The sequence below is a fragment of the Lissotriton helveticus genome, chromosome 7 (genome assembly GCF_964261635.1).
Source record: "Lissotriton helveticus chromosome 7, aLisHel1.1, whole genome shotgun sequence".
In the NCBI taxonomy this organism is placed as follows: domain Eukaryota; kingdom Metazoa; phylum Chordata; class Amphibia; order Caudata; family Salamandridae; genus Lissotriton; species Lissotriton helveticus.
Window position 1 is genome coordinate 1,436,324,600 of NC_136068.1, and position 22,944 is coordinate 1,436,347,543.

The 22,944-nt window shown below is 43.9% G+C and overlaps 1 protein-coding gene across 1 annotated transcript in view; it reads left to right on the forward strand.

Moving 5' to 3' along the window:
- LOC144767455 (olfactory receptor 1f45-like) overlaps positions 1 to 9,851 on the forward strand; it is a 30,848-nt gene extending 20,997 nt beyond the window's left edge. The window contains exon 2 of the mRNA XM_078650879.1: positions 8,889 to 9,851. Coding sequence (XP_078507005.1) covers positions 8,904 to 9,851 — 948 coding nt within the window. The 5' untranslated portion in view covers positions 8,889 to 8,903. The remainder of the gene's footprint in view (positions 1 to 8,888) is intronic.
- Positions 9,852 to 22,944: the final 13,093 nt, after the last annotated feature.

The window sequence follows — 22,944 nt, forward strand, 5'->3', positions numbered from 1 at the left end:
TATCCCCACGCCTAAGGCTGAGATTACTAGCCTTACTTGCGGACTACTTAACACCCGATCCATGCGGAAGCATAGTCTCGATATTTACGACCTGCTTATAGACCTGAAACTTGACCTTCTTTTTCTTACTGAGACATGGCTGGATGCCAACTCAGAACCGGACATAGTCGCTTCTCTCCCTGTTGGCTATTCCATGGTAAGACTAGATAGAACTGGGGGCAAAGGCGGCGGGGTAGCCATTATTTTTAAGCAGCCACTTTGCTGCCAACTTGAACCCCATGATATTGCTGACAGCGAGACAGGAGCCTTCTCCATTAAGGTCAACGCTAGCAACACACTAAAGGGCTTTTTGGTCTATCGCCCCCCAGGCCCTTTTTATAACTTCACTGTCAGCCTCATTGAAGGCTTAACAGAAGCTGCTCTACGTAGGGACAAGTTTATGCTTTTAGGTGACTTAAACATCCACTTGGATGACCAACTTGACAGAGGTGCTACCGACTTCTGTCATCAATTACTATCCCTCCTATTACACATTAAATCTAATGCCCCCACCCACCAAAAGGGCCATCTATTAGATCCTATTTTTGCCAATTGGGAAGGCATGGAAGTTAAGGCCCCCGTCCCTATTCCTTGGTCTGACCACCTGTTAGTACCTTTTACCATTAATATTTCTGCTGGCAATACTCATAAATGCACTAACTCTAAATATATGAGCCGTAAGTGGTCGGCTTTTTTCAAAGCTAAGTTCCAAACTGCACTGACTAAAGGTGGCAGACCAGGAGGTGAGGATGCTGACACAGCGTCAGACAGACTAGAAGGCCGTATTAATAAAGCCTTAGATGAAATAGCCCCTCTCTGTCAGAAAAACCTCAGCAGTAGACCCCAGAAATCCGCCCCCTGGTTCAGTGATGAGCTTCGCTTAGCAAAATCACAATGTAAGAAATTGGAAAGACAGTGGCGGGTGGAATACCTCGACCAAACTAAACAGAGGTATTTGGACAAACACAGAGAATATCATAATTCCATCAGGCGTGCTAAAACAACTTATTTCTCAGGTAGGATAGGAGAAGCCAAGAACTCAACCAAAGAGCTGTTTAAAATGTATAAAGAGATCTCTTTCTGCGGCTCTTCTGTGGACCCGACCTTGGTCTCGGAAGAATCTTGTAACCGCATTGCTGCTTTCTTTTTTGATAAAGTGGCTACCATCTACTCTACCTTCACGGGGGGAAAGAAAAAGGGAATTTAGTTTAGAGAAAATACGCTAGAGGTTGATGGAGCCAACAGGTTGGACCACTTTTTCACTCTATCCCCCGACAGGCTCCAGCAGATATGCCGCTCAATTAAGTCTGGATCTCCCTGTGATCCGGTGTCACCTAAACTTCTTGGAGAAAGTATCGAGACTCTAGAACCCTATATTAGGGATGTTCTTGATCTTTCCTTTAAATCCAATATTGTACCTAAAAACTGGAAGCAGGCGGTAGTCCTCCCTCTTCAAAACAAATCCAATCTTAGTTGGGACCGGCTAGATAACCTACGCCCCATCTCACTCCTCCCTTACCTGGCCAAAGTGGCTGAAAAGGTGGTGAACTTTCAGCTTATGGCATTCGTTGAGCAAGCCAATCTGCTTCATCCCACTCAATTTGGCTTCTGGTCCCGCCATTCCACGGAATCTGCGCTGCTGATGGCCACTGAGACCATCAGGCAAGGGGTAGATGAGGGTCAAACTATGGCCCTCATTCTACTAGACCTAAGCGCACCGTTTGACACTGTGGCACATTATACTCTGCTACAGTGTCTAAACAAAGGAGGAGTCACGGGGTCAGCACTGAGATGGATTCAATCTTTCCTCACTGACCGGGGTTTTCAGGTTAGACAGGGTGAACACTACTCCCGTATGTTCAATCTTGAGCAGGGGGTGCCTCAGGGCTCGGCCCTGAGTCCCACCCTGTTTAACCTTTATGCTTCCCCGGTGGCCACCATTGTTGAACGCTATGGAATCCAACTAGTGTCATATTCCGATGACACACAACTGGCCATCTCACTGTCACGAGCACCGGATGTTGCGGCGGTCAGCTTCAGTGCTTGCATGCAGGAGCTTGCATCCTGGATGTCTGACAACTGCCTGAAGCTGAATGGGTCCAAAACTGAGGTGCTGGTGGTAGAGGGTGGTCCGAATGTGTGGTCCTCGGCATGGTGGCCTGCGTGCCTGGGCTCCACTCCAGTGCCTTGCCAACAGGCAAAAAATCTTGGGGTAATGTTTGACTCCGCCCTGACATTTGCTCCCCAGGTAGACCGGGTAGCCGGGATGTGCTTCGGTATACTCAAGAGTCTACGAAAGATCCTGGACCTACTTCCTGTCGGTGCCAGACAGACTCTTGTGCACGCCTTGGTTACATCAAGATTGGACTATTCCAACCTTCTCTATCTGGGAATAACAGCAAAAAGCCTCAATCGCCTCCAGGTACTGCAAAATGCCACAGCCCGGCTGGTGCTAAGGCTACCAAGAAGAACTGCCTCTAGAGTCGCTTTGAAATCCCTTCACTGGCTTCCGGTAAAGGAGAGGATCACTTTTAAACCATTATGCGTCTGTCATCGTATCATCAATGGCAAGGCGCCTAATCCCCTACAATCCCTCATCACTCCCTATAGTCCAGGACGCAGGCTTAGATCCTATGGTACCGGGCTACTTGTAGTCCCCAAAATTCATAAAACCCGAATGGGAGGTAGATCCTTCAGGCTACTGGTGGCCAAGAGCTGGAATACGCTTCCGATGGAGATGCGTCTCGAACCTTCTGAAGCAAAATTCCGCAGAGCTCTAAAAACTTATCTTTTTCGCTCAGCTCTGATGTAATCTCCATGTTTCGTCTCTCACTCTCTCTCTCAGCGCAGGGACACGCCGGTGTGCATAATGCCATGCGCTTTATAAAACTCCTAAATAAAAATAAAAAAATGAGCCAACAACGATATGGCACCCCAGCCAGACAATAGCAGAATGTGGGGAGAGGTGGGAACCAGGCATGTGCGAAGGAGGCAAGTGACGCATATATGAAATTGACACAATGCCAAGTGTGGCGTGGATGTGCGGGGCAGACTGCAGTATGCAGACCACAGACAAATCCATGTTGACATACATTGCTGCTGTTTGGAGTCTAGTGGACAGTGGATGCAACCATGTCACTCCAGCCAGAGGGGAGGTCCCGGAAATATAGCTTGTTACGTCCCCCCCTGTAAGCGTTAGCGGAGTGGACCGGCCCAGTGTATGCCAGGCTGGCATAGGGGTGTGAATAAAAAGGATGTAGCTCTGGGCGTGGTTCTCTTCCGGAATGCCCAACATGTCTGCCAGGGTGGCGCCTCTCACCCTGCCATGATGCCGCCGCCGTCACTATGAGCGGTGTTGCTTAGGATCCTGTGCGCCTGCTGCACCCCTGGCCACTGGTCCCCGAATCCGTCTTGGCCGCCCCTCCGCACACAGGCCTCACTGCTCACCTGCCGACACCGGCGTGTGTCAAAGAGGGCCCACCACGTGTTGGTGCAAGCTCCAATCCCGAGGCCTGTGACCTTGGCAGCCTCCTCCGACTATCATGGCCACCACGACACAGGCCCGCAGTACTCCTTTCTCGTTGACGTACTCCACAGCTGCCTCCTGCCTACACTACGGTCAAGTAGGGCACACATTTGGAACTAACTGAGTCTTGATATCCTGATGGCCGAGTTCATATGTTGATGGGACATATGATATCACTGTATTCCCTTCGAAGTGGTGCCACCAAGCCTGTGTATAGCATTCCAACCACACATGTCTGTGGTCCCTCGCTGACTACTGCCTTCGGCCCACACTGCTGTCCAGTAGGTCACACATTTGGAACTGAGTCTTGATTGCTCAATGGTAGAGTTCATATCATTGTGCACGCTAGGAGAGGTGTAAGAGGAAGACGTAGTTTAGTTCGGAGGATAAAAGGATCATCATTACAGAGGTGTTCGAACACTACCAACAACTGCTCTAGTGTCACTAACTCTGTGCATCGCGAGCCAACAACACGTGGCTGTGGGCCCCTGCTGACTGCTGCCTCCAGCCTACATTTCAGTCGAGTAGGTCACATATTTGGAACTGAGCCTTGATTTATTCATGGCAGAGTTTATATCATTGTACAGGCCTCATCACAGACTGCATCCCATTTCAGCTCCAGTGCCACTAAGTCTGTGCCCCGACATTCATGGACACTCTCCAGTTCAACTTTGGTGGCATCTGAGTCTATGGACTGGGAATTGTCTTCATCTTCATGTAGTGATACTGACTCGGTGGTAAAAACTAGGCTGTAGCATTCCACCCCTCCATTTGCCACTTCCTGCCAGCTTCTGCCCTCTGCATCATGCCCTGGAGGACACCTTCTACTGTCCCCCGCAACCCTCCGCTACGGATGTGAGGTTGTACATGTATATTTTCATCTCACAGTTTCTTGCTATGTCAGGTGTGATTGACCAGGTTCAACGCACAAGCAGACCCAGTTGTGTCCTCTGTTCTACAGTGTAAGTGTTGCACTTTGTACCACATTACCGTCAATGTGGGTGTGCTGTTATTGCTATGGGCGTGTGCTGCATTGTGGGGAACAACCGCCCCTGCAGCAGAATTTGCTGCCCCTTATCCCTTTGAGGTGGTGTGCCTTTGACTTTTGTGCTTTTACGGTGCGGAGATGTTGGCTATGTGAAGTGTTGCGTTAAGCTAATTTTGCTGTAATTATCACACATTCTTGAGAATATCCCTCCAAGCGCGGGCAATAAGGTCAGAACAACCTTGTTCCAATAATAGGAACCCAGCTACACCTAGCATCCTGTCTTTGGCCATCCCTGCACTCACTTATCAGCTCATCAAGTCATCCATCCATTCACTTTCCCATGCATGTGCTCACCCATTCATCCAGAAAATGTTTGAGGTCACTATTTGCTCTACAGGTGGTATAAATCTTTAGAACTGGCCCTGTCACATACTTCCACTTTTACATTTGCAGCTGCACCGCTCCCTGCCCCTCTGTACCACGCCATTTCCATCTATGAGAGCACACCCCAGAATGCATCTCTTGTGGGGGGCTTGAGTGTGCCACCAAGTTGCACTGTGTATCCCTCGGGTTATCAGTGACCTAGTGGTACGAGGGTCAGCCATTGTGTCTGCTAGGATTTCGAAAAGGGATGCTGGCACCTCTGTGATTTGTCGTCGACCGGTTCTCAGCTCCACCACAGGTTCTTGCTGGCCATATGTCACCGTGAGGCAGAAGCTTCCAATGGGCTTCTGAAGAGCCGGCTATCCAGTGCACGACCATCCACACCCATCATGTGATTTTTAAACAGAGCAAATACTAATTTGATTGATTCTATTTGTGCTAGAGTACTTTAGAGGTAGACTGGTCCAGAAAATGTTCCTCTTCCACACAGCGGAATGCTGATTCCAGAAAAGGGGTTTCAATTTGCTCAGTAGGAATGTTCATGAAAGAGGGGTTCTGTATTTTTAGTCAAATGTGAGGAAGCCATCAGTGTTGACAGCTGCGCGCAAGAGCTGCACTTTCCCTGGGTGTCTGCTGCTGACACAGAGTACACATCTCAGCTTCAAGAGCTTAAGCCTCAGGTGTGACTGCAATATCAATTACTTGTTTCTGGACAGGCAATAACGGGCGTTGTTCATCCGCAGACTGATGCATTTTAACATAATTTTCGGGCAGGAGGACATTAAGTAGTTGCAGGCAGGGAGTGACAGGGTCGGCTCTTGGAGTACCTCACAGGTGGCTGCATCAAGGGCCATACAAGAGCTCATCAGCTTGAACTGACCCCGAGGAAGTATTGTTCATATGTGTGAAACGTATATATAAGTTAGAAGTGTATTCCTTATTTTTTGTGAATTTATCAAGGATAACATACATTTAATGTAAATACTAATAATTTTGTGTCAGTCTTGTTGAGAGTAAATCAGGAAACCGAACTGCAACTGTTCTTTTGTAAAGAATCTTGTTATTGCACTGAATTGAGAAGTTCATCGTGTGCCTTTTAAAAGGATATTGAAAGTGTGTCTTCGTGTGTGATTCATTCACTGTGTTGGAACGTGCCCTTGGAATTACACTGACTATGGCCTTCCTCTTTTTCCACTGATAATATTGTTCCTTTAACATGTTGCTTTCATTGAGTTGTAGAGCTCTGAAAGGTCAAATATCAAGAGTTCACCAAAGTATCTAATTTTGGTGTTTTCCCAGAGGGTGCTATTGAGGAGGACCCTGGAACCTCCGTGTGATTGATGTGTTAGCGTTGATTTTGTTTTGTTTTAAGACATTTTTCACATGATGCAAATTTTTGGGGCAAGTCAAAGGTGAGTGAAGAGTGGGATGTACATATGCAGTGTTTCATTTCATTACCGATTTATCTGCTTCTGCTAGAAGAGGTGCTGGCGAAGAGTGTGGAGTAGCCTCATCTTCTTTGATTTCTTGCCTGCAGGGTGTGAAGGGAGGTCTTTCTATTGTATGATTAAGTAGCTTTTGTTCTCCTGTCTTCTGAAAGAGCATTTTAATTATTGTGCATATCATAATGTGGGTGGCTTCAGCTTCCAGGAGGATTTCAATGGGACATGAGTGTCAGCCAAAGTCTGAGGATAATACTGATGCCAGGAAGTGGGGAAATTACATCTTTGTCGGCATCTAATGAGCCTGTCAGGGAGGTCAGTTTCATTTGGCATGCGTAAGTCGGAAAATTTGTTGACTTGTTTTGGTTATGCTCGATGAGAATTTCTTTAGCGGGATACATCAAAAGTGATGACTGCATGGTAAATCCACCTAGATTTAGGGGCCCATTAGGATGTCGGGCGGATATCCCCTGCCAGGCTGGCGGTAGCCACCGCCACCCTGGCGGGGGCAATCCGCCCGACATCCTTCCCTGAATTCCCCCCCGCCATATTACAATGGCGGGGGGACCGCAGTGGAGAAAAACATCGGCCGCCACTTTTCCGCCCCGGTCGCCTTGCGGCCGGGGCGGAAAATGTTTAATATGGTGGCGGTGTCTATTAGATACCGCCAGCCATATTACAATGGGCTTTGGTAGATGCCTTTCCGCCCGTCATCCTAATGACCCCCATAGTGTTCTGCAGGAGGAGAAGTGAAAAGAAAGACTAGCTCTAGTGGGATAGATATATGCAATGAAAGGAACATCCCAATATTTATTTGTGCTTCTGGCAGAGTGGCTTGGCTGCTGTGCTTATTTTTGGAAGAAAATATATTTTTTCACAATGGTAATTATAAAGGAATTGCTGTGTCGAATCTAGGGATGTACAAAGTTTAGACCGACGTTTTCCTTCGTTTTTTATTTTTTTATTTCATAGAATCATAACTTTTAACCCAAAATCCATAGATTGATATAACTCACAAACGATTTCAAAGTAATACACAAACTAATAAAACAAATATAATACAATAGGTGAAATAGGTGTCCGCAAATGACGGATAACTAGCCCATTTAAGGCCACCAACAGGAAAATCGCCTTCAGGTACCAGCACTCAATTAATATTAGACCATCTAATGCATTTCACTAATTAATTAGCAGCAACATTGGTTTTTTGGTCTAATCCAAATGGGGTTATATCTTTTTTCTGAATGCTGAATGGTGAAGGTCCAAGATGGTAAGACGCCGCTGCTGGATCAGCAGATGCCCTTGTGAAGTCTAGATTATTGCATTTGATGCGGGTTGGATGTGAATTGAGGTGTTTCAGATCAGCAGTATCAACTAAACTGAGCGTCTTGAAGAAAACTATGTAGAATTAGTGACAACTCTGACTCGGGTTCCTGCTGGCTTTCCTACCAAGTGTATTCACTGTCATTTTTATAGTCAGTTATATCCCTGCAGTACTTTTCTATTGTGGAATCTTGTGTTTTGTTTGCACTGCATTTCTCTTCCATTCACTGTTTCCTTTCTTCTTGCTTCTTATCTCATTGCTCCAAACTTTCTCTTCCTTGATGCTTTCTTTCTAAATTACAGCTGCGTTTTCCTCCCCCCTTCCAATGTCAACATCTCTCTCTTTCAATCAGGAATTCATTATCTTTCTATCCTTTCTTATCCCTGGATGAAATTCCATTCTTGCCACTATTCACCACTAACCCCCCACTCCATATTGTCTCTTCTTGTCTTCATCCTGTCAACCATTTTTCTTTCCTCTAATTGTTTGTCACCATTCCCCAACGAATTGCCTTGCCGTCCCTCACATTATATGTTTCCCCATACAATGAATATTTTATGTTTTCGTTTTGCATTGACTGATATCTCACATTTCCTCAATGTTTTTCTATCTCCTACCATTTCTTATCTCTTTATCTGTCTCTCACCAACACTAGCTTATTTCACTGTCTATTACAACATCTTTTCAACATTCTCTCACTGTTGTATGGTCTCTCCTGACCCCATTGACTGCTTTCTTTTGTTTGCGTCATCAGTGGTCTCTCATTCCACCTCTTCGTTTTCTCATTTGTTTTTTTTCACTCCATTTAAACCTGTTTTCTTTATTAGCGCCATGCTTTAACTCTCATCGGTGGGATATTCTATTCTTATTCCTGCCATATCCTTCCACACTTCCATCACATTCCACCAAATGACCCTCCCTAAATCTGGGGCCAGATTAATTTGCTGCTGTGGGTAGTGACTCGACATATAATCATTTAGTCCTTGTCCATCCAGTTCTTTAGGAATTATTTGTACCACTCTAACCATGAATAGTAAAAGCAGTTTAAAGATCTAAAATAGTGTTTTTGAGGTTGCAGTCCTCTTCAGATCTGTTCATTAAGCAAACGATCAAAAACGATTTTTAAACTATGCTGGTGTTTGTGTAACTCTTTGATCAATAAACATATGATTGTTTTTATTGAAGGTTTAAGCTGTGGAGATGATGGAGAAAGGGAATCACAGCAGTGTGTCTGAATTCATCCTCCTTGGGTTTTCCGAGCCTCCAGAGCACTCAATAATCCTATTTCTGGCTTTCCTATTTATGTACTTGTTGGCCCTGGTCGGAAACATCACCATCATTTTCATCATCAGGGTGGATTCTCACCTCCACACACCCATGTACTTTTTTCTAAGTATTTTATCTTTTGTAGACATCTGCCTCACTACTTGTACAGTCCCAAAACTTCTATCCAACATCTTCTTGGAAAAGAAAAGTATCTCTTTCCATGGGTGTTTTCTGCAGCTGCACTTCTTCACCTCCTTTGGTAACATGACCGGGTTCCTGTTGGCCATCATGGCTGTGGATCGATACTTGGCTATCAGTAAGCCACTGCACTATGCCATGATAATGAGCAAGGGAGTCCAACTGAGGCTGGTGGCCGGGTCTTGGGTCATCGTTTCTATGCATTCAGCAGCACACAGCATTATGGCAGCGCGATTATCATACTGCGCATCCAACAAGATACACTACTACTTCTGTGACCTGCCACCACTCTTCAAACTGTCCTGCTCAGACACATCCCCAAATGAGCTCCTTCTTCTGACAGAGGCAACCGTAGTCCTGATGAGTCCATGCCTCTGTATCACCATATCCTACATCTTGATTATTGCCACCATCTGCAGGATGCCTTCAACAGAAGGAAGATTCAAAGCATTTTCCACTTGCTCTGCCCACCTGACAGCAGTGATTCTGAACTATGGCCCAGTACTATACACATACATTCGCCCAGCCTCTGCTTATTCCTTGGAAAAGGACCTCATTATCAGCGTGTTGTACAGCGTGGGGAATTCCATGTTGAACCCCTTTGTCTACAGTATTCGAAACAAGGAAGTCAAGGGTGCATTCACTAGAGTTCTGAGAAAAAGAGGACTTTTTTGGAAGAAATAAAATCTGAGACTATCCATGTCTTTCTGCTGTAGTGTCTATGTTATCTGTAGCTTCATTTTGCTACGCTAACAGATTTTGCAGAACATTTAAATCAGCAGGCGATCCCTTCGTTGTGCTGGAGTTTGGAGAGGGTGGGTGGGAGAGTTGGAAAGGATGTTCTGAAGGCCCAATCTTATGCAATGTATAGACTGGTGAAATACCTATAGAGTTATTTTCAGCAGCTGGGATACATTTGTGGCTTGAAACAATTACACCTCCAGATTTCATGTTGAAGGTCAGGGAGTATGAATAAGAAAGAAGCTGGGGCAGGGTTTTGCAGAGAAGGTACTCTGTCACATCAGTAATGGAGTAGCATCTTCGCCCGACTGAAGTCCCACCCACCTCTTTTAAAGCTAGATGGAACTTACGTATGTCAACAACAAAAACAACTCCAACTTACTGGACCTTTCGGCTTTAAATAAAGCTCTCTGTGGCAATTCCCCCCCCAAAATGGCCCCGAAATGGAAATTGCAGCAAAGACCACTCAAACCTGGCTTTCTGAAGCCGTTGATTCATGTCTGCCTAAACCTTACATAAAATTCAATAATCATCGTCCCCCAGCCCCATGGTATAATGACTTACTTAAAATTGAAAAGACAAAGTGCAAAGCACTAGAGAGGCAATGGCGCAAACACTATTCACCTGAGAAAGAAATCATATATACTAAAGCTAGAAATAACTATCATACTAACCTGTATAAAAACGAAAGCCTCTTATGGTTCTAAAACTATTACAGAAGCTACCAACCGTGCTAAAACTCTGTTTAACATGGTCAAAGAATTGGCAGGTTCCCAAACAGTTGCAACTCCCCGGCCTCTTAATGAGCTACAGTGCGATAATCTCGCCCAATTTTTCATAGGGAAAATTGATAATTTAATCCTGGAAATGAATAGCTCAAATCCTTACACCACTACATCCACGAGTCAAGAGGACACTGTAACTTTTCCCGCCTCTATGGGTACTTTAGACTGTTGGCCTCCCATTATTATGAAGGACTTTAAGACTATCCTCAAAAGTATCAAATCGGGATCACCAATGGATCCAGTTCCCATTAATATTCTGAAACAACTTGAAATTTCTCATCTGGAGGGGATTCTTAATACTCTTAATACTTCGCTTTTACAATCTACTGTACCTGCTCTCTGGAACCACGCAATGGTGACTCCCCTACTAAAAAAAACAATGGCTGATCCTGAGGTACCATCCAATTATTTACCCAATTCTCTCTTACCAGTCTTTTCGAAAATCCTAGAAAGACATGTCCGCTCACTCTTAACACATTTCACAGAAATCAATAATTCTCTCCATCCTTCTCAATCTGGCTTTCGGGACGGTTACTCCACGGAAACAGCACTACTGGGAGTGACCGAAAAGATCCGTAAGCTTCTTGATGAAGGCCAAACAGTTGCACTCATTTTATTAGACCTCATTGTGGCCTTTGATACCATCTCGCACAATAGGCTGATAAATACACTGAAAAATACTGGTATACGTGGTGCAGCACTTGAATGGATTTGTTCCTTTCTAGAAAATCGCACTTTTCAAATCATGTCAGCTTCAGCTTACTCTAAAATCTTTACCTCACCTCATGGAGTACCCCAGGGTTCAATTCTTAGCCCACTGCTATTCAACCTGTATGTGAAACCAAGCGCGGATATAGCAGACCAAGCTGGACTCATTCTAATGACCTATGCAGATGATTCCCAAATCATCTTTTCCCTCTATGACTCCAGTCCATTAGGTCCTTCCCTTCTCAAACAGGGCCTTACCGATATTTCTAACTGGATTACCCACAACCAGTTAAAACTTAATGGCGATAAGACGGAGGTTCTTGTCCTAGGACAACATAAAGATCTTTGGAAGTCCTCCCACTGGCCTACTCAAATGGGCAATCTCCCGGTTCCGACCAGCCATGTTCGTAACCTGGGTGTCATTATAGACAGTATACTGTCTATGAACCAACAAACTGGTAAAGTAGCTGCTCTATGTTTCACCATTTTAAAATGGCTCAAGAAAATGTTATGGATGTTGCCTGTTTCCACCCAAAAGACCGTAGTCAATGCTCTTATTACATCAAGACTTGACTACGGCAACATTCTTTATCTTGGGTCAAATAGGGCCGTGGTACGTAGACTGCAGCTAATCCAGAACTCTGCCGCCAGGCTGTTTTGTAGTGTTCCAAAGACCTCCAGTATCTCTGGTTACCTACGTGACCTACATTGGCTCAGGGTGGAGAATCGCATACAATTCAAAGCCCTGAGCTATATGTTGAGGATAAAAGCTGGTACTGCTCCCAAATACCTTCAAGCACTAGTGCATCCCTATGTACCTGCTCGTTATCTACGATCTCAAACTGCGGCAAACTTTTGTGTGCCTAGGTTTAAACTCTCAAGAATGGGTGGGAGGTCGTTCTCCTATCTAGGCCCCTCCATCTGGAATACTCTTCCTACCTCCATCCCCAAAGAAACTAACTATATGTGGTTGCGAAAAAACCTCAAAACCTGGTTGTTTGATCAGTAATTCCTACGGAAGGTCCTGCTCTACTGAATGCTCCGTCTTGGCGCCGGGAAACCCTTCTTGGGTAGCTGTGCGCCTTATAAACTTAACAAATAAATAAATAAAATAAACTCCTCTTCCAATGGCCCAATGGAATGAGGGCAATCGTAAGTTTGGTTATTTTTCCACCTGCCCTATTGAGAGTGGACGGATAAATGATCAGTTTTTACTTTCACAGACCACCATCGAAAACATGGTGGTAAGTGAAAGTCAAAACGTTTTACCAATCCCCATGCAAAGGTAGAAAACTGCCATGGTGAGGGGGTCACTGCTTTTTTATTTTCAAAAATAGAAATCACGCTTTGGGATTTTGTTCTTGAAAATACAAAATAAACATATTGAAAGTGTGTTTTATAGCACCGTGATTTTGATGGGGCCACAGGGCACACTCAATGTATTGACAAGAACCACTGTTATGGCGCTTCCTGCCACATCCTGTTAATGTAAGTGATGTCTCCTGGGGCGGCGATCATCTCTAAGTCCAGAGTACGGTAACAGTGAATTTTAAATTAATTGTTTATTGCCATCTTGGCATATTGAGGACAAACTTGACTCTGAAGCAGTTAAGTGTGAGTGATTTCCCCAGATGTTCCCTCGCAAATATTGAAGATCCAGGAAGGTTTGAAGGTGACACGGAGATTCCTTTATGGAAAACATAATGGTTATAGGGTCCTGTCACCTCCTCAAATTTGAGGAATATGTGAGTAGGTGCGGGTGATAAAAGCGAGATAGAGAAAGTTCAAAATCCAAAGGGAAGGATATTCTGACATGCAGTAATTAAGTCAAAAGAGTCAGTTTTACATGAAAAAAGGGACAAAATGCTTATAGAAAGAATGCCATGAAGTATAGCAACTGAAGCTTTAACAAGTGGAATGTAAAAAGTGGCACTGACAGGTGAAGAAGACCAACACGATTATTTAGAGTCTCAAGGCAACTACATACTTAGGTGTAATGCTGAGTGTAATGCAGTGTTAGTGCATTGGTGAGGTTGCCCTATCCTGCATTACGTCTAAATTAGCCAGGCACTCTAACCCCTGGGGAACGGCTGCAAAATGTTCTGAAATGATGAAAGCCAATGACCACATTATTTCTTTCTTTATTGTCAGATCAGCATTTAACTAAATCTATCAACAAAATGCACATAAATCCCAATATACAAATCATAAAACCTTCAAAAAAGACTGCATTACAAAAGGGTTGGCGAAAGAACTGTATATAAAAGAACTAGTGGAATATTACAGGGCGGGGTACCCCAGTTTACTCCACTGCTCGTAATTTTCTTTCACAATTTGGGATCTGGTCTACCAGCACCGCATTTCCGCATTTGTTTGTTTTCTTAGAGCAGCATAAGAGCCACATTACATCAGAGGCCTGGTGGTAGTATTTTGCTTCATTGCTTTTTGCAACTATCTGTGCTGTTTCTTCACAGCGAAAAATGGATTGCTCAAATTGTATTTAAATTGACAAAATATGACCGTAGATTTCTATCTCAGAAGAAAGCAGTGACCACGGGAAAAAAACAATTACAGTAGCCTTACAATATCCAGTATGGTGCCAAATTGCACCTCAGTGTAAAATTCTGCCACCGGACTGCTAATGTATTCCAAAAGAGATTGTTTTCATCTAACTTATTTTCTTCCTTTATAACGATAGTCATTTGACCCTTTGAAAGCAATGTGGGACAGAATATGAACTGGGAATATTTATGGGAAGCCGTTCACGTCAAAAGTACAGATCTCCATATAACACACCCCCTAAACTGCATGGAGTGCTCCAAACATGAACTTCAATCAGTGATACAGAACAAAATCTAAAAAAGCATTATTTCTGGAATCCGTGGATAATTTCAGCAGAAGAGATACAATAATTTGTCAATGTGGAATATGCCAACTGAATTGTTCTCTGTTAACAACAACAGTTGAATTCCTGTTATTTGACCATCAAATATATCAGTTGGGATCAGCAAGGGTAGCAGCTGTACTCCTAGTTTATATTTGCTACCCCCGGTATTAACCTTGATATCCTTAGTTTTAGAAGCAGTGACAGAAGAAGAAAATAAACTGGACACAAAGGAGCATTTTTATTTTTAGTGGTTGCCACGTTCCTTATCACCACATCATAAGCAAATAGGAGGATGTGGAACTGCTCAAGGTGGGACAAGGATACTCTGTGATGTCATCCTTTTCTAAGGGTTTGTGATGTCACTTTGTAGTAGTCTTCGCCCCATTCTTAGCCTGTGGAATGCTCACGCCATTGTGTTCCGGCTGTGAGTATTCCACGGCAGAAAATAGAACTTGGGGGCATATTACCAAGGGCCTTATCGTCGCTTTAGCGGGAATTTTTCCCGCTAAAGCAGCGATAATTTTATCGCCCTATTACCTAGCTGTCGCTAACACCAGTTAGCGACAGCTAATAGGCGATAGCGGGCATTTAGGGGCCCACTTTGCATGTCAGCGATAATTATCGCTAATGACATGCAAAGTGGGCGTGCCAAGATGTTAGCGACTGTAAACAGTCGCTAACATCACTATCCCCTATTACCAACTTTTGGAAATAATTGCGCTAAGCGCGATTATCTCCAAAAGCTAACGCCTGCCCAGAGCAGCTCTTAGCCATGTTATCCAATGGTAGGTGGATAACATGGCTAAGAGCATTTGCTCGGTAATGAATGAATATCGCTGACTTTTCAGCGATATTCATGCATTTCGGCCGATTTTTATCGCTAAGGAGATAAACCTTGATAATATCAAGGCTCCTAAGCGATAAAAATAGGCGAAGCTCGGCGATATAATTTCGGCCGCTAACCAAACTTAGCGATAATTATCGCTATAGCTTGGTAATATGCCCCTTGGTTTTGAATATGTACTTGTCAATTACTAATTATTAATTGCCTGAGCTGGCTGCTGCGCAGCACCTGATCTATGGATAAAGCTCATCTTTAGGACAAAGCACTTTGCCTAACGTCTGACATACTTAATATTAATGGCGACGTTCATAAGGGGACTGCTGAACCCACGGACTTCGATTGGAACCTTTTCCTGTGGTTTAGTCCATCGATGGTGTCCAAAACATTCGGAGAAACCTCATCAGGTGAAGGAAGATTGATGAAAGATTCCGTCTCAAACATTCACGACTGTGAGGTACAGTCTATGTTTTTTTTTTAAATTGCGGCAGCAGCATATTGAAGGCTACGGCTATGCCCTTGTTGTGACGTCAGACAGTAAATCTGCACAGTGTAGTCTGCACAATACTCATTCGACGCGTGTCTATGTAGCGCCATTTTGGAAGTGGTTACGCATTTGTGTTAGTGAAAGAGACCTCAATGCCCTTCAGGAAGCTGCAGCAGACATTTTGAGTGACAATAGAGTTTCCCTACATTTAGATGTGACATACTACATAAGCGCCATCTCGTGTGTGGCTAAAAGTACTAATTTCAACAAACTTGCTTGTTCTACAAAGACACAAGCAAAGAGCAAAAAGCAGCCTGTTGTTTATTTTAAATTTTTTTAAGTGTCTGTGCCATATGACTTGCTCATGGATGTACGTTGTTACAACGCATGCTTTTACCACGCATGCTGTAACAACGCAAGTTTTAAAATGCATTCCATTACAAAGCATTACACTGGGGGGTGCTGGATAGTGAATAGTTTAATTTACTATTCCAACACCAGTCCCCGTGGACACTAGGGAAGGTGTTGGATAGTAAATTAAAACTATTCCCTATCCTAGAGCGCCCCCCAGTGTAATGCGTTGTAATGGTTTTCGTTTTAAAGTCTGCGTTGTAATAGCACTGCGTGCTAAAAGTTGCGTATTAAAGGTTGTTCCCCCTTGCTCATCTGTGACGCACAACTGGCGTTTCAAAGTAATAAAATTGCGTACCTACACATCGGTGAAACACACACACCCGGCATGCCAAAAGGGAAAAAAAATTAAAAGCTGATTTATTTTAAATTCACATGCATATTTTGTTATACGGTGACACACACCAGGCGTGTCGAGATTGTGCTTCGTGTAAAAAGAAGAGGGAAACACAGAAGCATGCCATCTTCATGGTGACATGCACACCACTCGTGTTAATGAGCCGCAACAAAGATACTTTCCCCTCTGTTGAAACACCCATTTTGTGTTAGTGTGTCAACGCACTACTTCAACACCTTTCTTCTTCAACAGTGACACGCACACTGTGTGTCAAGACGTGGTACATTTAGTATATTGGAGCATTGCTATTATTTACCGGACCTTTTTGCTTTTAGTTCCACCTGTTTTCTAGCTAATGTAATGAGTTTTAATTTGGCTGTGCACTTGGAATAAATAAATAAACTTGTTTTGTATTGCATTCTTTGTATTATTGTGTTTTTTCACAAATTTTAGACACTATTTTCTTGGAGAGAATAGTTTGTTTTTTTTATTTAAAAAATGTACTCTGTATCTCCACTTCCACCTTTCCTCGAACTACCAATTAATCCTTCCATTTCATGGAAGAGTTTGTATGACACTTTTGTCACATATCTCGGTGCCATTGGTGCATCACGTTACAGAGCTGAAAGAAAAAAAGTCTTCTTCATTCTCTGGGTTTCAAACGGAGGTCTGTATATAAACATTTGCCTGCTTTAGTGCATGCACAAGATGAAGTAGACATAGATGAATTTGTTGAGGCCGTCAAGAAGTTAGAGTTACGTTTTGACATTCAGCCTAGTCTAGTTGTGATCAGACTCACATTTTTCAAATGTGAACAAAGGCATGGAGAGGATGTTGATGCCTTTATCTCTGCTTTATGGAAGTTGAGTGCAGACTGTCATTTTGATGCATTTACAGAACAATTAATAAGAGATAAAAACATTCATCAGCAAAAATTGCTGTCTATGGGCAACCCTTTTCTTGTAGAGTCCATCCACACTGCAAAAAGCATTGAACTCTCCAAAGTTTGCATCAAGGAATTGCATGAAAAGGTCTAAAAGAATGAAACAGTGACTGTTGTCAGATCAAAGGATGTTAAGAACTCGGTGATGCCTCGTCCTGATAACACATTTTTCAAACAGTCTAATTTTTGTTTCAGATGTGGGAATCTCTCTCACTTCAAGTCAGGAAAACCTTGTCCTGCTAAAAATGTCATTTGCAGGGTGTGTGGGAGGTTAGGACATTTTGCTAAAGTCTGCCAGAGTGGGAAGCGTGGGAGTTCTTCTACCCTAGATGGAAAACAAATGTCCAATTCTTCTTCTGTCGCGAATGTGTCTGTCTCAGAATGTTCTGGCGACAGTTACAGTAACATTCAAGATGACCTTGAGAGACATGGTTGTTGTTGGCGAAATGAATGTCACAGAAGGTGACATCTCTGAGTGTGTGGATCCCTATGTTGATGTTGACATCGGTGGAAAGAATGTGTGCTTGTTAGTTGACTCCGGGGCAAGAATAACTATGATAACTCAAGAATTGTTTAGTGAGGTTTGGGGCTCTCATTTTTTTAAGCTTCCAGATAGGTCACCAGTTTCATACAAAGGAAGGAGAATTGAGTTAGCTGGTTATTTTAAAGACATCCTGGAATTCAGGGGTAGGAGAATACATGGTAAAGTGTATGTGGCGATTAAAGGCTTGTCCATTCTTAAATGGTTTCATCAGGGCTTGTTCAAAATGGTGGTCAGACCTGGGACTAAGGAACAGGTTTCTACTCTTCGATCAGAAGATTTCGTTGGCGATTTTACAGAATACTACCCCTCTGTTTTTGGTGGGGGTCTAGGTCAGATTAAGGGTTTCACTCATGTCATCAGGGTTAAAGACAACGCAATACCTATCAAACACAGGCTTAGGAATGTTCCATTCAGTGTTAGGGAACAATTGGAACAAGAACTTAGTGGGTTATGTCAGAAAGGGATCATTGAGCCAATCGAATCTTCCATTTGGCTTTCCTCCTTAGTCGTCGCAAAGAAGAAAAATTGTGACTTGTGCAGCCTCAATGAAAAAAATTGGATAGATTCCCATCCTCTTCCGAAGATCTCTGACATGTTATCAATGATCAGTGGTTATAAGTTGTTCAGCAAGCTGGATTTAGGGTCAGCTTACCACCATGTGGTTTTGGACCATGCTTCTAGGCATCTGACTGCATTTATATCACCCATTGGTTCTTTCCAATACTGCTGTATGCCCTTTGTGTTAGCCTCTGCGGCAGCAGTATTTCAGAGGCTTATGTCTTCCATGCTTAAGGGAAAATAAGGTGTTGTGGTCTTCCAAGATGACGTTTTGATTTTTGGTGAGTCAAGTGAGTCCCATGATGAGACTCTGTATTGTGTCCTAGATGTCTTGCAGGAAAGCGGTGTTGTCCTAAAGAAGGAAAAGTGTGTATTTAAGGTGCAGAAGGTGGAATACTTTGGGCATGTGTTTTCAGAGCATGGTGCCGAGCCCAGGCCTGGTCTTGTCAAAGCTATTATTGACAGCCCTGCTCCCAAGGAAAAGGTTGGCTTGAAATCATTTGTTGGACTCTGTGAATTCTACTCACGGTTTGTGCCAGACTATGCAACAAGAGTTCAATCCTTGACCAACATGCTTAAGAAGAGTGTTTCTTTTGTCTGGGATGGCCATTGTCAGGAGGTGTTTGATTGGATCAAAGCCCAATTGGTTAGTCCCAAGGTTCTCAAACCTTTTGACCGCAATGCAATGTGCACCATTACTGTAGACGCTAGTGGCCTAGGCCTAGGTGCTATTATCAACCGAGCACACCTTGGAATATGCCTCCAGGGTGTTGCGAGGGACTGAATTGTCATTGAAAAAGAACTCTTAGTGTGCTGGTGGGCTGTCAGGAAGTTTAATCCCCACATCTGGGGCAAAAATTTCCAATTGTGCACAGATCATAGCCCCCTGGTATCTATTCTCTCAGGGGATAAGCTCAAAGAACACACCCCAAGAATTGCTCGCTTGTCTACCAAGTTGCGGCAGTATGATTTTGAAGTTTCGTATATTCCTGGAAACAAAAATGGAAGGGCAGATTACTATTCCAGATTTCCCGTGGAGGAGGATGGTGATGTTTATGATGATGATGAAGACAATTGTTTTGTCACTAGCTTGGTTTTGAATGACATGTGTGCCGTGAGTGAAAGAGAATGGAGAGATGAACTCTCCAAGGATGCCTTACTCTGTCATGTTGTCAACTATGTTAAGAATGGTTGGCCAAGAGAGAAAAATGCACCTTACTCTTTGAAGACTTTTGTGAAAGTTTCAATGGAACTTTCTGCAGAGGATGGTTTATTGGTGCGTGGTGACAGGTTGGTTCCCCCAGATGTGCTGAGAGCAAGGTTGGTCAAAGTTGCTCATGAGGGAAACTTGGGCAAAACGCTCACCAAGAGAAGGTTGCGTGAATATTTTTGGAGGCCTCAGATGGACAAGGACGTTGATGTATTCATGGGTGAGTGTGTGGTGTGTTCCGGTGCTGAGAAAAGTTTTAATCTGAGAATTCCCCCTCTTCAACCCATTAATTTGCCTTCCAGGCCTTGGTAGAAGATTGGCATTGACCTGGTTGATCCGTTCAATGTGCTTCCATCTTCTTCAAGGTTTGTGATTGTGGCCATTGATTACTATTCCAAATGGCCAGAAGTTCATGTCATTAGTGAACCTAACTCTAAAAATTTAATATATTTTCTTAAAGATCTTTTCCTGCATGAGGGTTTTCATCCACAATAGTAAGCTACAATGGAGTACAATTTGTTAGTCAGGAATTTGATCGTTTTCTGCTGCAAGGTGGAATATCTCATTCTAGGAGTTTTTTCTATCACCCACAAATGAACGGTCTGGTGGAGATAATGAAGAGGGTCCTTAACAGCTGTGTGCAGTGGGCGTTGGCGGGGAAGTGCAATGTCCAGAATGCTGTTAGGTCCATGTTATGGTTCTATCGTACCACACACCACTCGTCTACCAAGTGTCTCACTAAGAACTTCTGCGAGGCAGAAAACTGTGTTCGAAAGTATGTCCTGGATGGATGTCTAAATGAGTGAAGATGGACTCCGTGATTGATGTGGACTTGCTTTAGATTTGGGGGTCTCTAGTTGGCAGAAGAAGGTACCTTTGACAAATAGGGACCCTTGCGTCTAGTCAGGGTAAGGGGTACCCTCCTAAAATAACCCCTGTTCACCCCCTTGGTAGCTTGGCACAAGCAGGCAGGCTTATCTCAGAGGCAGTGTGTAAAGCATTTGTGAACACATACAGTAATCCAGTGACAACACTAGAAATGGACACCACACAAGTTGTATATATATAAACATAGGTATTTTTATATAGACTTATCACAAGACCATAAACGACAAAAATCCACAATACTGTATCAAAAATAATGTTCTATGTAGGAATACTTCAAAATCAAAGTTTGTACGAGTCGGTAGCTCCGTCCGGCTACTACGATGTTCTCAACAACAGAGTCTAGGAAATCAAACTGATTGTGTCGATACGGGTCAGCACCAGTGTTAACAGACTCGGTCACAGTACCTTTTACTCCTTGCTGCAGGCACTGGGGTGCGAGCCGGATGTGGCAACCGTTGTGGTTGCGTTGCAAGATGGCAGCGGTGCAGGACGCGGTGTCCTCTTGATGCGGTACAGGCAGTGGCTCGGTGATGTTGTCAGGACAGCGTCAGTGAGGCCAAGGCGTGCGGTGCAGGGCAAGACGGTGCTCGATGCGGTGCTGGCAGGTTGCGTTGCAGCGACGGGCTGCTTGGCGGGAGCTGGCATCATTCAGACCAGTTCAATTCGGTGAAGCCAGGTGGTGCGGCGTCGTCGAAAGTCATGGATGGTGAGGCCAGGGTTGCGGTGCGAGATGCTGACGGTGCTTTTGCGCGGTGCCTTCTGGACACAGAGTCGGTCACAGCTCCATTCCTCTGTAGATAATAAAACAGCATTTCCAGAAGTGATACGCAGAGGTTGGTGAAGTCTACTAGCCCTGAGACTTTGGTCAGGAGGCAAGCTCAATCTCAAGCCCTTGGAGATCCTTCACAAGTGGAATGAAAGTAGCACAAAAGTCCATTCTCCCCTCTTTAGCAGTCGGCAACCACTGCAGGTCAATCCCTCATGCTTAGGGATAGTCTCTCCTCAGTCTCTCTGGTTCATCTCCTCAGCAAAGGTTTCTTTTTGTTTCCCAAAAGTGATCTAAAGTTCTGGGGTCTGGGTCCTTTTTTTATACACTGTTTCTCTTTGTTCTCTGAAGGCAGAGAGGCCTCTGCCTAGTTCAAACTGGTTCTGGTCAGTCCTGGAGCACTTTGTTGACAAGACTCCTTTCCTTTCACAGTGTAGGCCAGGGCCATCAGACGCAACACAGGAGGTGGAGCCAGCATTGTGGAAGAAAGGTACAGCCCTATTAAGGTCCCAGGTGCAACTCCTCCCTCCCATCTACATGCAGATCTCTCTATTCAGCCCTGAGCTGACTCGCCCTGTCTCCTGGAATCCCCCAGCCCCTGTCAGTCAAACTCCAGACAAGGAATGCACAACTTAGCAGAGGCAGGCTTGGATGGTTAGACAAGAAAATACCTACTTTCTAAAAGTGGTATTTTCAACCACAGAATATTAAAACCAATTTCACTGAAAGATGCATTTTAGGCATACTAAACTCGAATTCCTAACTCGTTCCCTGAGTCAGTTAGGATTACAAAAATGTAATATTCAAACTGCCCATTCTGGCCTATGGGGAATAGGTAATCTTGCAATAGTAAAAAACGAAAATGGCTGTATTTCACTATTAGGACATGCCACACACATCAGGGCATGTTGTACCTTTTACCGACAATGCACCCTGCCCTCAGGCCTACCATAGGGGTGACTAATATGCAGAAAAGGGAAGGTTTAGGGACTTTTTTAACTGCAACGGTAACAACCTCATCTATTTGCTGACTTGCACTTGTTCAATTCAATATGTGGGCATGACAACCCGCAAAGTTCACACAAGAATGCTTGAGCATAAGAGCTCTTTTCGCTGTAAGAAGTTCCATACGAGACTTACAAGACATTTTTTGGAAAAACAACATCGCGAAACGGATTTCCAATGGACTGTCTTGGAAAAACCTTTCATACCTGGAAATATAAGGGATGTGTCTGGTTACCTCTTCGCCAAGGAACAAAAATGGATTTACAAGCTCCAGACTAACACCATTGGGCTTAACGATGACATCCCTTGGACCCTACTATAGGGAATGCACTATTACCACACATTAATCTCTGGTTTAGTTTTATCATACCAACGAATACTTTATAACGAGGATTGTGTGTATTTAGAAGCACTATACCGTGAGCAGTGTCTTGTACATCAAAATGTGGGCTTTGCTCGCCCTTACAGTCAGCAGTCGGGTTATTTTGCCATTTATTTACAACAGGAAATATGCTTTTATAACATCAATCAAGAGTACAGTAGCTAGATCTGTTCCCTTAAAAAACCCTGAATGCATATTATTTGCTCTGTTTTGAGACTAAAAACGGGCATTAGGGCATGTGCTTGATAGTCGTTTCCGTGATAATCGACCCAATTGGCTGTTTC